At 35.4% G+C, this 18,578-nt stretch overlaps 1 protein-coding gene across 3 annotated transcripts in view; it reads right to left on the bottom strand.

Annotated features, from left to right (window-relative positions):
• Nucleotides 1-18,578, bottom strand: part of LOC117788912 — a 28,693-nt gene that overhangs the window by 5,269 nt on the left and 4,846 nt on the right. Inside the window, exons 1-2 of one of the 3 annotated variants that reach the window (XM_034627853.1) lie at nucleotides 5,797-5,957; nucleotides 4,491-4,560 (exon numbers count right to left, since the gene is read on the bottom strand). In XM_034627853.1, the coding sequence (XP_034483744.1) occupies nucleotides 4,491-4,560; nucleotides 5,797-5,942 (216 nt within the window). In that variant the 5' untranslated portion in view covers nucleotides 5,943-5,957. Of the gene's footprint in view, nucleotides 1-416; nucleotides 640-4,490; nucleotides 4,561-5,796; nucleotides 5,958-18,578 lie in introns of those variants that run through there. The other 2 variants (XM_034627852.1, XM_034627854.1) reach the window with 2 other exon arrangements.

Consider the following 18,578-nt stretch of genomic DNA (forward strand, 5'->3'; position numbering starts at 1 on the left):
TTTATATATAAAATGGCAATTTTGATTTGTTTCTTTATACGTATATAAGTCTGATATTGGCAATTTTTTAATAGTCTTTATATTAGTAGGGTATTTGAGTGGCTAGATATTAAATTTCATTATGTTAGATCTTTTAATTGCTGAGTTCAGTCAGTTTATTACAGAATTTTACTCAAAGTGACTGAGAGCTGCATTTATTTACATTTCTTACGCACTTTTGTTTATTTACAGGGTATACAAAACTCTGTCAACACATGCAGCGATTGCTTTTTTGGCAGCACGCATATTTTTTTACATTTTTATGGTTTTTATGGTATCAGTGTGACTAGAAAATAGCGCAGAATTATCAAAATAAATAGAAAACACGACCGATTATTCAGTTGAGTCATAGGCGAGTTGGAAGAGCAGAGGATTACCTGCAACAAACGAGCACGCCACTTGTAGCCGCGTTCGCTGGGCATGGAATCACTGGGAAGATAGCCAAATTCTGGACGCCTTTTATTGACAGAATGCGTGACAGCAGCGCCATCGGGAACGCCGGCATCAAAGTCCCAAAACTTAATCAGACCATAGGTATCCATCGGATTGGGTATTATCAGTTTCTTCATGGCTTAAAAGCCGCACTGGCAGGTGTCAACGGTCGACGTGATAAATAATAACTGAACTGAACGGCGAGCTGAGAATTTGCAAATGCCGCTGGCGACTGACGACGACGACGACGGTGACGACGCTGTCGATGGTTGTCGCAATGTCGATGTCGATGTCGGCGTCAAGTGCTTATGCGTGTATTGTTGTTATTGTATGTTTGCCCTTTTGTTGTGGGCGGTTTGTTGTTGGGTGGGGGCTATCACATTGATAAGCCATTGTGTTTGCTCTATTGGTTATTGTCTGCGCTAGGTTCGAGTCTATGGTGCTTGAGGCTGCAACTTCAACTGCAACTGCAACTGGACTGGTCTGGTCTGGGGGAGGCTAGAGTCAAGTATCTCTTGATTAGATTAGCGACAGGAATTGCATTGATGCGCACGAGCCGACACTCACAATGCAATCATTGGCAACACAATAAACATCGAGTCTCTCTGTATCTCTGTCTCTCTCCCTTGATTTGACTTTGACTCTTGACATTCTACACATTCATGTTGACCTCGCATAGGCTGCATTGTTTTGCTTGATTAGTTTTTACCTCCGCTTTAGTAGTTATCGCATCTCAATTACAACAACAAACGAATAAAAACAGTCTATTAATTTAAGTCAACTTCTTTATATTCCTGCAGCTTTCCGACTTTGATTAATGTTTATAGCACAGCGCCATAAAATCTATTTCGAAATGCTTTCAAGCTGTAAAAAGTGACCCCAAAAATCATTAATTTTCACGCACAACTTGCATTTTCACTCTGACATGGTTCTTATCGAATTGTGGCAACCATATATGTACAATATCTCGTTTATATATATATATATATTTTTATGTGCCTCTCACAACAGCTGTAAATAATTTCTTAATGTAGAAATTACATTTTTTGTCAGCTTTTAATTACAATTAGTCGGCGGCTTTTCAAGTGCTACGAAATCTTTAGTTACATTTTGCCTTATCGCAGTTACCTTCTCAGCCTTATCGAATTGGAGCAAACCCATGTTAACCGATGTTAATCACTTTTAATCTAAACGCATAACACAACGATTTAACACACACCTTCCTTCTGCTTCTTGTTCTTCTTCTTTAGGTGTAAAGTGACGTTTATGAGCACAATGAACTTGGCCAAGTCTAAATGTAAACAAAACTATTTAAAAACTTCAGAGAAACAGCCTTGAAATGACAGCTCTTGTATCTGCGCAACAGGATCTAAAACAATTTGGAGTTAAAGTTGATTTTCAATTGATTCAAGTGTCTAAGAGAAAACAATTTAAATTTCAAATACATATAAACAACAGCAACATAACATATTTCACGCTGTTAAGCACAGCTCTGTGCTATGTTAAGCAGCTGTAAACACACTGCCAATTCTAATTTTCAAAGAAAATCTTTCGAATAAACAATATTTGGATGCGGAATGAATTCAGACGGCAAATAATGATCAAATTGACATTTTCCATCGAAATCAGTTTGGATTTGGCAAAGCTATGAGAGTTTGAGATTTTTGATAAAGTGTTAAGGGGTAGGTATAGAAAAATATGACATTGATGACCAAAAAATGGAAATTTCTAAGTAATTAAAATTTTGATGCAGAATCAAAATAGAGGCCAAATAATGATTAAAATGATATTCCGCTTAAAAATCGGCTAAGTTTTGGAAAAGTTATGAGAGTTCGAAGTTATTGATAAAGTTCTAAGGGGTAGGTATGGAAAAATATCACAGTGATGACCAAAAAATTCAATTTTCTAAGTAATTAAGATTTTGATGCAGAATCAAAATAGACGCCAAATAATGATCAAAATGATATTCCGCTTGAAAATCGGTTAAGTTTTGGCAAAGTTATGAGAGTTCGAAGTTATTTATAAAGTGTTAAGGGGTAGGTATAGAAAAATATGACAGTGATGACCAAAAAATTGAAATTTCTAAGTAATTAAAATTTTGATGCAGAATCAAAATAGAGGCCAAATAATGATCAAAATGATATTCTGCATGAAAATCGGTTAAGTTTTGGCAAAGTTATGAGAGTTCGAAGTTATTGATAAGGTGTTAAGGGGTAGGTATAGAAAAATATGACAGTGATGACCAAAAAATTGAAATTTCTAAGTAATTAAAATTTTGATGCAGAATCAAAAAAGAGGCCAAATAATGATCAAAATGATATTCCGCTTAAAAATCGGCTAAGTTTTGGAAAAGTTATGAGAGTTCGAAGTTATTGATAAAGTTCTAAGGGGTAGGTATGGAAAAATATCACAGTGATGACCAAAAAATTCAATTTTCTAAGTAATTAAGATTTTGATGCAGAATCAAAATAGACGCCAAATAATGATCAAAATGATATTCCGCTTGAAAATCGGTTAAGTTTTGGCAAAGTTATGAGAGTTCGAAGTTATTGATAAAGTTCTAAGGGGTAGGTATGGAAAAATATCACAGTGATGACCAAAAAATTCAATTTTCTAAGTAATTAAGATTTTGATGCAGAATCAAAATAGACGCCAAATAATGATCAAAATGATATTCCGCTTGAAAATCGGTTAAGTTTTGGCAAAGTTATGAGAGTTCGAAGTTATTGATAAAGTTCTAAGGGGTAGGTATGGAAAAATATGACAGTGATGACCAAAAAATAAATTTTTTTAAGTACTTAAGATTTTGATGCAGAATAAAAAAAGAGGCCAAATAATGATCAAATTGATATTCCGCATGAAAATCGGTTAAGTTTTGACAAAGTTATGGGAGTTTGAAGTATTCAATAAGTAAACTGATAAGAACAATTTAAATAGACAGTATAAACAAAAAAATGTTGACACGCTTTATATAAAAAAAAACAGAAAAGACCGTTGTTTAAATAAATAGATAAATATTTTTCGAAAACGTTCAATTTACCATTTGAAATAAAACATGAAATTTGTATTTCAGATGACTGCAAGCTAATGGCGTGCTTTTACCTGTTAGGAGTGACAAAAGGCAAGCACTTAGGGTTATCAGCATAACGACTGGACATTATGCAGAAGCCGCAAATTGAAAAAGTGGCAAATCTATTTGATTGGGCGACTGGCGAATGGGATCGCATTTCAGGTTCATTCACTGTATAACGATGGGATAGGGCTTCCTCTGCAAAAGCAACAAAAAAAAAAGAGGAAAAAAGACTCATACCACATGCGTGACTCTCAATTGCTGTGGTTGTCATGGATAATGTTGAATCGAACGACCAGGCAATGAAATTCATTCATTATGAGGGTCTTAAGAAAGTAAATGACAACTGAACCAGACGAAGCTATTTTTGTGGTGGCATTGATAATGTGTAATAGAATACATACACATCTTCGTATCTGTTATATAAATATCAATTTAACCACCGTCAACAACTGCATAACATTCGGTGTAAACGAACTCTGTTAACTTCTCTATTTGGTTGTGGATCATTTTGGATTTGATGGTAAAGTAATGTCTACTTTATCATGATCAAAATAGCTTTAGAGTTTCTGTCTTATATTAATGCCCTTGGCCTTTGTAGCATGCTTTAAAATAAATCTAGAATTTCGTTTTCTATTAGTTTTCCAAAATAGCTCCACTTGATGAGAAAAAAACGAGGCAAATCGTGTGACAAAAACTAATCAGTTGCCCTTCGTGTGGCAGCTGTTGCATTCAGTCAATCGTTTTGAAAATGGCTTCAGTTCTGCTCTGTTCAGTAATGCGATACTATGAGAAATGCCAGCTGCAATCCCAAAGAGTTCTCCAAGTTCTTGGAGCCATTGACAGCTGTTCCATTACAGCCAATTCCTTATGACTGACTCTCAGTTTAAGTGCCAAGCTATGAATCAGTTGGATTTTTGTCTTAAAATCGAAATTTAGTAATACTCACCAGACACTCGGCATATCCGTTACACCTGATGCCAATTACGTTGACGTCATCCTTTCCAATTTTCGGCAAACTGCAATAAAAGAAAATTGGTAAAATACTGTGAAAATTTGCAAATCCCGCTTAATTGAATTCGAAAATGTTCTGCGAACAATTAGCAGACGGTAGTCAGTTTCCATTTAAGTTCCCGTTTAACATTTTACCCATTGTTTTTGGCCAATTGGTTAAACTTTTAGCGCCGGCTTAAGCAAGCTTCTTTCTTTCTTTCTTTCTCTTCCGGCTTGATTACCAGACATTGCGTGATTTATGACCAACCGGAGCTGACCTCGCAGCCAAGCCCGTCATAAACATTTATGCCCGTACCATAAAACCTAACAAAAGGCGACATGAAAATTGCAGGAGTCTCTGCCGTACAACGGACAGTAATAAAACAAATACCAAATACGCTTACAATTCGCTTGTTGTAAAATTTAAGAAAAAAGAAAAGAGTTTTTCCAGCTACGTTTTTGCGTGTGAAAATGCGGCATGGGAAAGTGTTGAGAACGTTAGAATGGAACACAGGTAGCTGGGAATTTTTCGCAGTGCTCGAAAATAGAAAAAAGCGTTGAGTTTAGCTCAAGGCTAACCGCCTTAAGGAGCTCAATTTCAATCAAAAATGCAGACAAAGTTGGCCAAAAAATGCCAATAGATTGTATTTGCAGATGCTTATTGTAAGCAAACACTGCAGATTCCTGGAATTTCTGGCTCAAACAGCAAGCAAACAAGCCGAAGGCATTCAAGGGACACACACACAGACATTTTAGTTTTCTCTTGGTTTTTCTTTTGCATAGATTTCCTTTTCATAGTAGCTCAAGATGTGGCCCAGGAACAGGACTAAGGAACAGCGAATTGTGTGCTCATAACAAAAAACGGATTAAATTTGTGAATGCGTGAAGGAATGCAGTGCTCTCTCTCTCTCGCTCTATCGCCGTCTCTGTCTGTCGCTGCAGGATGCAGTTTGTGGCAAGACGAAGCATATGGTCCTTGTTGCTGTTGCTCTTCCAGGTACAGGTGATTGATATCTACCGTTGCCATTCAAATGCCACGTAATTACGAAATGGATTCTGTTTTTGACTTGCAACACAAGGTATAGGGAGAATGAGGGAGAGGAAGAGAATTGAAGGAATTTTGGTTTGGGGTTCCATCTGCTTGTTAATGCCAAATGAAGCATCAAATTCAAATGCACATGGCCAGCTGCCATTTCAGGACCATTTCCATTTCCCTTTCCATTTCCATTTTGAGAAACTGCACAATCATTGAAAATTCTTACCGTTGTAATGTACGGGTATTAAAGCGTCTATTTAATTTTCCACCAATCACCAAACGGTTATGTGCTGCCGTTTGCAACGAAACGGTTATCGATTTACACTTTTCCGTTTTAACATCCGTTCTATAAATGTTGCGATGCTTCTTCATCGTTAATTGATTAACTACACACACAAAAAAAACTTTACAATCACTTTATAAACTCGTAAACTTGACGAAATTTCAAGGGAAAGACTGTAAAATGAAAAGGGGAAGATAACTTGTAACATCATTTACTAGTTTATTACACGTAAACTCCATGAGTTCCGACAGTAACGACACGAAGTGCTCACGATGTTGTACAGCGGCAGACTGAAGATCGACCCGGTTTCCAGTCGAACAAAAAAACCAACCCGTATAGGATTTTTCACTTGAGTCGCGCTCAATTTCAAGGCAAGGCATTAGAGAGGGAGAGCTAGAGGCAAAGGAAATGAGAGGGAGTACATTTTGAGTGCATTGTTGTGAGGTCTTTGAGCTAAGTTCTGAGGTTTGAGTTTCGAGGGTAGAACTCTCACAATTAGGGGCGAGATTTTTGAGGACTGGGGCAACACACAACACGTGACATCTGCTTTGAACTCTTGATTTGAATGTATTGTTATTGTTTTCTTGCTCTGCTGTTGTTTTCCCTTTTGCGACAGCTGGCTTCGTTATGATTGCATGTCCTTGATCATCCAGACAGTCGAATGGCGACTTGTCAACATTTTACTAGGAACGCCAAGTTTCTCGACAGCTGTTCAAGAGCGACAGGTTCAGATACAGCTCAAAAAACTAAAAAACTAAAAAAAATGAATTGAAATGCAGCTGCTTTCATTCGACTCAAAATTTTGGCTCAATTGCAACAAGGATAACAATGGTTGGCAAAAGGGAAACTGCACACAAATTGTAAGCGGCAGGAACATCTGCCGGTGCCGGGGCATGCCACAATAACCAGTTTGTTCTTCGGTGGTGGTGCTTCTGCTGTTGCCCCTGAGTTATGTACATGTTCTCTCTCTTCCTCTCTCCCTCCCTCTTTCATACTCTCTTCGCAGTCTTTTCTCAATTCCTTGTGGCGTGTGGCAAACAATATTCATAAAGCATATCTCAGACTGGTACTGCAACTCGTTGTCGTACTTTATTCTGTCGTTAAATCAAAACCATTTGCTACGTAATGCCGTAAAACACGTGTGCCGCTTGAGCAAACCCAACGGATACTTTGTCTTTGTCCTGTGCACACAAGCAATGTTCCGAATTGCGTTTCCGTTGATAACATCAAGAGTTGTGTCAGCTGGGAGCTATTAAATCAGCTGAATCCTATTAATATCTCAAGAATATTTCATTTCTTTTAAATATTTTGATACAAATATTGTTCTAGTATCAGGCGTTCCATCATTTACGAGCTAAAGTCCGTTAAAAAAGTTTGAATTTAACACAATTTAAGGTCTTTAGCATTGCGTTAACCACATTTCTGTAAATTTCAAAGTTAATAGAAATTCAAACCTGTTCGGTAGTATTTATTAGTGGTGTAAATCTAAATTTTAGATAGAGTTATAAATTGATATATCGGTAAATAGTAGATCGAATTGCAAATATCGAGTTTTTAAAAAAAAATTTTAAAACACAATTGTAATTACAAAATACACGCATACTTTTATCATAAATCTTATTTTTCTTGCATTCTGAATTCTACAAATTAACTACGTAGACGAAGCCCTAGTGAGTTGTCGATTTTTGATGGAAATCGATTTAATCAACTCGATAGATCGACAAAAAAATAATCGAGTTTAAGTCGATATTTCGATATATTTTTACATCACTAGTATTTATCATCATTTCATTGCATTCTATCTAATATTTAATGCTTATTTCATATTTGTTTTCGACAATCTTACAATTCCATATGATTTAGCACTCTACTTTTCACTAAACATTAATATTATATTTATATATAATTTTTTACTACAATTCTCCAATTTCAAATGAAATTAAAATCCTATTAAACGTCATGTTTCATTTCCATGTATTTTTGTTAACATTTGCTGTTCCAATTCCAATCGTTCCTATGTCCACTTGCTTATCAGCTGTTTCTCCGCAGCATTTCCGCTTTGAAACATCAAAATGAGCCGAAAATTGAGTCACTTTCTTCGTTTTTAAAGGTGTGCGAAATTCGGAGCAGACCTGAAATTGCTATTACTTGTGTAAATATATACTTATATACAAAAGAAAGATGTTTACAACCACTTCGCATATAGCTGGTTGAAAGGAAATAGCTGCGCACAAGTTTTTCCTTTTGGATTTTAGCCGTAACACACTCAAGGAAATAAGGAAATGCATTTGACGCTGAAATTTGATAAGCACCTGCAAATGGAATAGACGACAACATTGAATAGACGCAGACTGACAACATCCCCAAAATATAAACGGAAGTAAGGATGTGCACTTAACCGAGACACACACACACACACACACACACACACACACACTCACAGAAGGAGACAGTTCGTGGTATATTTGACCCAAGATGTGCTTCTATTTTTGTCGGTCCTTTCAAGTAAAGTAAATAAATAGACAGAAACAACGACGACGACAACGACAACGACAACGACGACTCAACGTTGAGCAACACTTAAGTCATAGATTTATTTATGGAAAATACTCTTGGAAATTGCTGGGATTATTTACAGGCGACGACATCTGCATAAATTGAAGCATAAACAATGAGACGAGCGTCCAGGGCCGGGCTTGGCAATTAGCTCAAGGTTGGGGCCCACAACAACAACAACAGCAACTTGGCCAAGGCAACTGATAAGCAGCGGGAGCAGAAAGGGAGAGAGCAAGAGATCGGATCGCAGTACTTGCAGTTTTTTAAAGCCCTTGAAATTGCAAGGTCTAAAGAAAAGAAAAAAAAAATGCAATCTCTGGAATTTTTGAACTGGTTTTCAGTGCGTACAAAAATTGTTAAATGCTGCCGACAGGTAGTAGGCCTGGCTTTAAAATGCGACCAGTTAGCTGTCCCCTGTACCTGTCTCGGTCTCGGTCTCTGCCTCAGTCGCAGTTGCAACATATATATACTGCAAAGTAAGCCACAGGGTGGGCCACTCTGCCACTTTTTAGATAGCCACATGGAGCGTGACTGAAATGTACTAATCCTGCAGTTTGTACAACAAAAAGAGGAGAGTAAGAAAATGCCAAGAAAGATCCTGGCAACCCTAAAAATCACACACACCATTTATCTACTGATTAACAGCAAGTGTTTGCCGTGTTAAATTAATGTTTAGCAAACTGAGAAATGACCATGCAACGTCTTCACACAGCAACAAGAAAATGACTTCATAAATAAATTAATTAGCCAACTTAACTAATAGAATCATCACTGATCTGAGACCAGTTAATGCAGCTTCATTCGCTGGACCAAAACGTTGCAGAAATGGCGATTCACACGCAAATTTGCGCATTGATACGGAATGACCCTGTTATGAGCCAGTGAACAGATGGCCAAAAGCACTTAATGGGGCTATATCTGGTCTAGCCAGTTGAATGTGCCAGTTTTGTGATGGTTACACGACACTAAGTAGCCAAGTTACAAATCAGAAAGCATCTCCGAGGATTATGTTTAACAGAAATTAGATAGTATAAGCAAAGGCAACATAAAACACAAGACAAGAATCAGCTGTAACATGATTCAATTGCAATTGTAAGCAGAGCAATCATTTATAAGCAGTGAATGACTATTTGATGATAGAAATCATTTCTAGGAATCATCTATTAATGAAGCGTATTATCCAAAACAGAAGTTGGATATTACAAGTGAAGGGCTCATAAAAATAAACAGACATGTTTGTTAAATGGTGAATCAAACACTGAAATCATTTCTATTAAGAAAGTGAATCATCTATTAAAGAAAATATCTTTGCATAAACACACCTCATCTAATATACATAGGTAGAAAAATTATCTTTGTATATCAGAAGTCAAAAGGGAATACTTATAAATATAAAATTTATTTTATTATAAAAGAGAAACATGTGTAACAAAAACTCTTTAAGAAATATAGAAAAATCAACTGCAATATATTTTATAAAAAAGTATGCAACAATAACAGATATAATAACTCATAAGTAACTCATTCATTCAAAAAGCGTGACATGTGTCATTCCTGCATGACAAACTGTGTCATTTTTAGGGCTTTCTGATATACAATTCATACAAAAATTTCATTGATAATTTAAAACAGTGCTCAATCATTGTTTTTAAAGTTCCCAAACTGCACGTATTGTAATTAGTTGACGTTGTAAATTGCATTATCAGTGCGAAGTGCACAAAATTATGACAGTACAAGTAAAATGCGCAATAGAACTTTGACTTAAAAAAAAGCCAATATGTATAGGAAATGAAAAAGTGGAAAAAAATAATTATAAACAAATGTGATAGACAGTCTGACTGCATTGTACACAGAAAAAAAATACTGTGAAATAAAATGAAAAGATCTAATTGAATTGAAGAATATATATTTTTAAAATAATAACTACAAAGGACGTTCAAATATGATATATGGAATATGTATGCAAATTTCAGATTTATTTATTTTCCTTACCTAATATTGTACAATATATTTAGAGTATTTTATTTTTAAAATAAAATAACTTATTTTTAAGGTATTTTTTTTTTTTTGCATTGTAGAGGGCGCTAAAATGTGATATATGTGGAATTTATGCTAATTTTAGCTATACATATTTCTTTTCCCATCTTAATTTGTACAATATATTTAAAGTACTTCATTGTTGTTTTACACACATGTGTAGCTGTCCCTGAAATGTGGCAGGGGATTTAAAACCATTTAAGCTACGCAAATTGACATTTGACAGACGTTTTCCATTCGTCAGATCCCCGAAGAGCCCAGGACAATTTAGCATGAAAAAAAAAACAGAAATATAGGGAAAGAAAAAAAGGGATGGAGTGAAAACAGCATGAACTCTGAACCATAGATGAATGTACTCGTAGTACTCGTAGCACATGTAAGCCTAATTGGCATTGATTAATTGAATGCCAGGGGAAGGGGGGGGGTTTGGGAGTAGACAAAGTGAAGGCAGAAAACAACTCTTGACGTGGCGAAATTATGCAAAATGGACAAATGCCAAGGGGTAGGGGCTTCCCCCATTATCAGTAGAATGATGCTAAATGAGTTATGAATGCAAATGTATGTATTCATATCTTGATATGAGTTGGCTTGAATATGCATGCGGCATTTATTCAGAAAACTGAAGGACACAACGTAGGAGTTGCCATAGAGGCAAAGACGGAAGCGGAGGTGGGGGGTGTGTGGCATGCAGCATGTCGTCTGCAGTTACAGCAACTTGCACATGTTGAAATAAAGCGAATTTAATGAATGAATTGAGCGGGAAATGAATGTGCTTTTGTGGTTGAATGGAGGAGTCGTCAGCAGCTACTCAGTTTTGGGGCATTACTGACGTATCTGCATCTGTCCATGTTGCTGAAGTTGTTGCTGCTGTCGCTGTTGTTGTTGTTGTTAATTTTGTTCTTGTGTTGGTTGTGTCTGCGCCCACATGTTCTGCTGCAGCTGCTGATGCCACCGCAGTTGCAACGTCAATTGCAGGCAGCAAGAATGATGCGATTGCAACTATAAATAACATCAAAGACCCACTGTACTGTGCCCACTGTAGTTGTTGTCGTTGTTGTTGCCATTGTTGGAGTTGTCAGCCCAGCACCCAAAGGAAATTAGGACTTATCGATTTGTGACCATATTTCTGTCTGTCTGTCAGAACACCTACGCAACGGTTTAAATGACGCTGACGTCAATAATAAATTACTTTCGTTTGCTTTTTCTATTACTTAATATTCAGCACATTTAAATTTTATTCTTTGTATTTATTATAGAGTAAAAATGTTGACACTACAAATACAACATATTCAAATTGCGAAATTAAAATTTATTTAAGCAGTGTGATAGTTAATAGAGTTTACACCTGTCATCAGGACGACCTGAGTTTGAATCCAGCAAGGCTGCAAATCGGTTCTGAGCCGAACCTCGTAGAACCGGTTCTGTTCGGATTTTTAAGCAGCCTGAACCGGATCACGAACCGAACCCTTTAAATTATTTACTTTGCGAACCCGAGCCTAAGCCGAACCGCTTTCTAAAATAAAAGGTTTGGCTCGAAAAAAAATTATTACATAAATTTTATGATTTTCTAATATTATGCAATTATTTAAGACTTCGGATTAAAATAAGTCATATATTAAATCATCAAATATATTTAAATTATAGTCAAAAATTGATTTCTTTAAAAAACAAAATTTTATTAATTCAAAATGTAGAGAAAAATGTATAACAATACAAATATTTATATGTATGAAATTGAACCAAGGTTCGAACCCAAACCTTGGGTTCAGGGGGTATATAAACCAATTCGCGAACTGAACCGATGTCTTGCTCTATGGTTCGAACCGCCGAACCGAACCTTTATTAAAATTTTGGAGGTTCGCAGCCTTGGAATCTTATTTTTTATTTAATATTTTTACTTAATATTTTTATATTTTATTTTTGTTGATGTGTCTTTATTATTTAAAAAATGCTGTATTCTACTTTTTGTCTTTATAATTTAACTTCTTTTCAATAAGCTAAGATTACTGGGCATCTAACAGTCGAGCAGCTTGATGATAGCATGCTTACATGTTGCTGTTGTTATTGTTGTTGCTGCTGTTGCCAACTTGTCGCTTGTCGGTAACACCAAAGAGGCCAAGTACGCCCACAGGCGCCATTTGGATGGTACATCAGGGCCATCAGCCATACATAAAAAGCAAAGAGTATCTGTTGCAAGTTTAGAACATGCCACAATGACGATGATGAGCCGAGAGTTTTGGTAACGTATTTTGAATGCATAATCATTCAACTTGTGGGAGAGTTTCGACAGCGGAGAGAGAGAGTGAGTGAAGGGATGAATGTAGGCAGTCAAAGGCACTTCACGAATTCATAATTAATTGAATGCGAGTGCAGCTCGAGAAAAGACATGCAAGACCTGAATAAAAGCCCCGTCCGCAGACGAAGCAAGTAATTTGGAGAGTGAGAAGGGGACACGCATGAAACTGACTAAAGCCAAAAAGACAATGAAATTGCTTTAGCCCGGGGGCATGGCATAGTTTTCTTTCGTTTCGTTTCGTATCGTATCGTTTCTTTCCTTCTTTTCTTTCCTCTTCAATTGTAATTAAATGCAACCGCACTGTGTGTGTTCCGGGAAATCTGAACAAACGCCAAGAAAATTTATGAAAAACCTGATGAGTGTGTTGAACCCACAGACGGACAACAGCAGCAACAACACCGCAGGATACTCGAATTACACACACACACACACTGACACACACACACAGAGACAAAGGGCAACATGTGAAGAAGTGCTGACACTAATGGATGTCACAAATTACAGTCCACTTTTGTGGCTCAGTTCAAAGTCCCGCCTAATTCTCAATTCAATTTCAACTAAATTCTTATCTATAAACAACATTTCATGAATTGAAATGCGAATTTTGAATGTCACAAGTTACAATCTACTTTTGTGACACATTTTAAATTCTATCCAAATTCAATTTCAACTAAATTCTTATCTATAAACGACATTTTATGAATTGTAGTGCGCATTTTGGAGTCCGATAAATTTCATGTATAACAAGTCTGAATTTCAGGGCATTTCAGCGCTTTGGCAATTAAGTTTTCTAAAATTTTTATTGTATTAATTTATGTTCTTTTGTTGAGGTCTAAAGCACAGGTCTTTTCCGGTTTTCACAATCTTAATGTTTTATATTTATGAAGAATTCTATTTGTTTACATTTTGAAATGTTTTGCCAGTATTTAAGTTTGTATATCATAATCTGGAATATATATTAGTTGTTGTTAGCTTTATCAGTTTTTTTTGCACATTTCTTTGTTTCGCTTTTTAATTTCGTTTCTTTTGTTTTGGTTGTTTTAAAAGCCTCTTTTATTATATCTAATTAAATTGTTAGTACATTTTAATTATTATATTTTAATCAAGACTATTTATTTTTGTTCAACATTATCTAAAGAACTTCGCTTTTTTGGGATATTTAAAATGCATATGCGTTTATACATACATCTTTAATGATAAGTCAGAGCTTGTTTGCTGAAAATTTATTTGACTTAAATTAAAATGAATAATACGGCGGCTTTCGTTCATTTTTTGTTAATACATCTTTTAATATCCAGCTTAACATAACATATTTTTATTATTATTAAAAGCGGTTGACACAAATTGGTTTGCTAATTGCATTTCACTTTAGTCAATTGCATTTTTGAGCTTATTAACGCATTCTGCAGTCTGCTCTGAGGTCTGGCCTATTAAATTGTGACTAATACGGAAGTATGTGAGTGTTGAGTGAGTGTTTGGTGAGTGTGTGTTTACATACCACGTCATATGATCAATATTGAGTTGCATTCATATTCACATATTCATAGGAGTTGTTGTTAAGGTAATTCAAGCACATGGAAGCGTACATTACATAATAATTAACACATTTAAATACGTTGCCTAATGAAAATGAATGCGGCTTTGGGTTACGAGCCCACAAAGTACGAAAGTGCGAATAGAAATTGTCTAGCAATTTAATACATTTTCTTTACACTTTTTTGCACTTCATAAATTATGCAATTGAGGCAAAAGTTTGGGCAATAAAAGGCACAAAAGATAGTAAAAGTATAGTACCACATATGAGCGTGGAGAGCAATAAAAGTTTGACCAACCATTAAATGAATTAAACTTTTAATTAAACCGAAACTAGTTTGAAACGAAAAGACAAGAAACAAACACACACACGAAAAAAGGTTGAAACAGAATCGAGTTTTTGGCTTTTGGTCTCACTGGGAGCATTTGATTGACATAGACTAAGAGATAAGTAGAAGTGGTTTGACTGTACAGTGAGCTTACTTGTATATGCATGTATTTCCATTTAATTACCCGGGGAAAAAGCAGCAGCTAGTTCAGCTCTCTAAGCAAAGCTGATTGCGAATGTTAAGGTCAAGTGCTGAATGTTTATGTAATGAGCGTATTGCGATAAGGAAATTCTGTTTCTACAAATATAAGTATATATTTATATATTTTAATGTACACCCTGAGGAATAAAGCATAATCAGAATAAAATTCGGAGAAAATATTCAAAATAAATTTTTTTTCTTATTTAATTCAGAATTTCAAATAAGTTCCACTTGCTCCCAGGACTATTTCCGTTAACAGTCTTCACGTGGTATTTTTTTTATTATGAAAACTAGTTAAATTAACTACATATATTCATATTTAGTATATTATAAAAGTGTAAGACTTTTGATAGATTTTTTACATAGCTATTTAACGTTAATCATAGTACAAAAAAGTTTATTTAAAGTGTAAATATTAAAATCGCATTTTTCTGTATCTAACGTACCATGTATATTCTATATATAGTGATTTCCACCTCAACTTTAAGTGCATTCACCTGTCCAAAAAACACAATTTATATGAACAAAAAAGGTTTTTTTGTTTCCTTTAGTTTTTGGGCCATCAAATTCAAAATAGATGAAGTTGGCTTACGAAACACACAAGAGTAATGAACTTAGGGGCAAGAAAGCCGACAAGTTTTGTATTTTTTTTTGGGTAATATATTACGCATGCGTATGAAGAAACTGTCCGCCCGTATGTGCCCCCTCAGCTCCCCCCTGCCAACGTTATCCAGTTCATAGATACCAATTTGTAGATAAGACAAACACAAAGAAGAATGAGACAAACAAGCTAGGCGTGTCTAGTCCCAGTCCCGGTCCCGAATAGTTCACTCCATATTCCTATGATAAATAAACTTGTACAGACAGCAACAGTTTCGGCTCGTGTTGTGTTCTACGCGTAGTATTGTGTTGGGCAACATGTTTTGGGCTGACTTGCAGTCAGAACAACAGTCAGTACTGCAACCGATTTGTTTATTGAGGCAGACAGACATCTCACTCAGGAAACATCTTGCCTTTCTCCAAATTGGAATGCATCTGGCATTCACGTAAGAGCCAAATGCACGCGACATTTACATGAATCACATTTGTTTACCTCATCACAGATCACACAAGAGATGCAACCAAGAGATGTGTGAGATTTCGCTTTGACATTGCCACCGAACGCAGCAGACTGATTTATGGTGTGGCATGCAGAGGTATGCAAACCGGTTTTGTATTGAAATATTTTTTAAACTGAGATCTTAATTGATTTGAGCATAACTAAAGTTAGGAAATTATAGCAGCAAGATATTAATTAGTGTTGAATTTGAAGATCAAACAGAAATCAAAGAAACAACTGAAGCAGTTAAAAGAGACAGTCCGAATATAATAGAAGAGATTTTTTTTAAATTTATAATTAATTAAAAAACATAAATTAGTAAATAAAAATATTTTTTTAAAATAATGATTGACACCAAAGTAAAAAGTGTTGAGTTTGAAGATCAAACAGAAATCAAGTGACAACTGAAGCAGATAAAAGAAACAGCCTGAATATAATAAAATATATTTTTTTAAATTTTTAATTTATTAAAAAACAAAAATATTTTTAAAAAATAATGATTGAAGTCGAATTTAAACTTCAGAAAATGCTTGAAAAATGCCTCCAAAGATATTGATGCGATATGGAAGTGGTAACTAACCGTTTTAGTTTGATTTATAAATATTCATATGAAAACTACCGCCCACACACACATATGTGCATATGTAAGGGAAGATTGACTAATTTCTGAAATAATTGACTGGAAAAAAGTCGATTTCAGCGATTTCCCCATATGCTGGCCAACGGCTTTGGCTTCGTCTTCAGCTATTGGTTTTGGCTCATCAACTAAACGGACTAAAGTAAAAAATCACGGAAATTTAAAAAGAAAAAATCCAAATGCATAAACTGCAGTCGCGCGAGTTGAAAGCGAAAGTGCCCGGGGGCATGTTCGTGGTTGTGTTAATTAGCTATAAAAAAAAGAGCTGATTAGTGCGATTCAAAGAAAATGCCGTTTTTACTTAAAAAAAAAAGAAGTGAAGTCTAAATAGTTGTGGCTATTGGCTTCTGGTTTTTATAATAAAGACTCAAAGACACATGGCAAATCGATCATTATTGATGGAACAGGAATCTGACAAACTCACGTCTGACTTAATTACTTAATAGCCACATGTCGAGTGGAAATGACGAATACAAAACAGAGAACAGACAACTTAAGATGCAAGAATCGAAAACTGAAAAGTTGTTAATCATGTCTTAATAGATATTTAAGCAAATTACTTTTAAGTGAATGCAAAATACGGAAAAGAAAGATCAAGTCAATCAAAGACTAGCAATAATGATGATGATAAAAGAGTCAAATTACAATCAGCAAATGCTTGAAAGAAGCTGAGAGATAAATGTACATATAGAAGATGGAAGAATAAACAAGAAATGCGACGCTATATACAATAATTGATCTTAAAAAAAAAAAACCAGTTGCATGCCACATTTCCAATGAAAATTAAGCACAAAATACTTTTCTGCTGATTAAGCCATTTAAGCTGGTATTAAGTTTTGTGTGAGAATTATTTGCAAGGATTTCAACAACTTATAATAACAACAAAATTTAATGTTGATCTTTTTGCCAAAACAAACAAAAATAAAACTTGTTTTAGTAGAGATATTTAATCATTGTCTAGTTGCCTTTTGTTTAAGTTTTGTGCGGCAATAGATGTCATCATTTTGTCTATTACGAGTGTTGAAATTGTATTTTGTTGTTGAATTTTCATTTCCGTTTAATTTGGCAAACAACAAAAACTAATTATGGCTTAAAACATACAAAGTTTTTGGTTGCAGCTGCTGCTCGGATTTTCGGCAAGTTTTTGACTGAAATTGATGGTTTTTGATCAGTTGACATAAAGTTATAATGAGCAAATATTGTCATCACGTTGAGTTCGGAGATAAATGACAGAGAAAGACTCGGTTGCCAGGTAGGTAATTAACTACAAGCACGTCACTCCCTTTCTCTCTCTCCCTCTCTCTCTCTCTCTCTCTCTCTGTCTTTCTCTGTGTGTGTGCTTTACTTCCATTAACCCAAATATTTCGAGTATATCCCATTCTTATACCCATGCCCATTCACACTCATTAGGAATGCATCAAGACGTCAAAGTAGAACTTTGTTTGTTGAATGCCACACAGAGCAGCATGCAACATGCAGCATGCAACGAGCAACATACTCGACAACTCTGACAGCTGTCAGTTTAAAGCTCGTTCAGAGTTTTAGTCCAAAAATAAGATGACGAAGAGGAAGAAGCAGAACTTTCCATGGCATCCATAAAAAATGCTCGATTGTGACAAGTTTTCCCGAGTTGCAACCAACGAAGCGAGTCATAAACTTTTTGGCAGTTGCTTCCTTCCTTCTCACTGTTTGCATTTCTTATTTTAGGCATTCTGAACTTTTCAACTTTAAACTTCACATTTCTTAAATGCAACTGCACTTTGTTATTATTATTTTTATTTTATTTCTTTTTTGTGTAATTTGTTTGGAAATGGAAATGAAAACATAACTCGAGCAACGCATGGCCAACAGATGTGGCGATTGCTTTACAACTTTCCCTGTTTTTTGCCCCGTTTCCAAACGGCGGAAACAATGTTTAATCCAAATGGTTTTTCTTTTTTTTTTTTTTATGTATTTTTTGTGCCAACGCAACTCCTAATGAAAGCACACAACTGTTTAACCTTTCCATATGACACAGTTTTTGAAACTTTTTCTAGC

This window comes from Drosophila innubila (assembly GCF_004354385.1).
Source record: "Drosophila innubila isolate TH190305 chromosome 3L unlocalized genomic scaffold, UK_Dinn_1.0 0_D_3L, whole genome shotgun sequence".
Classification (NCBI taxonomy): Eukaryota; Metazoa; Arthropoda; class Insecta; order Diptera; family Drosophilidae; genus Drosophila; species Drosophila innubila.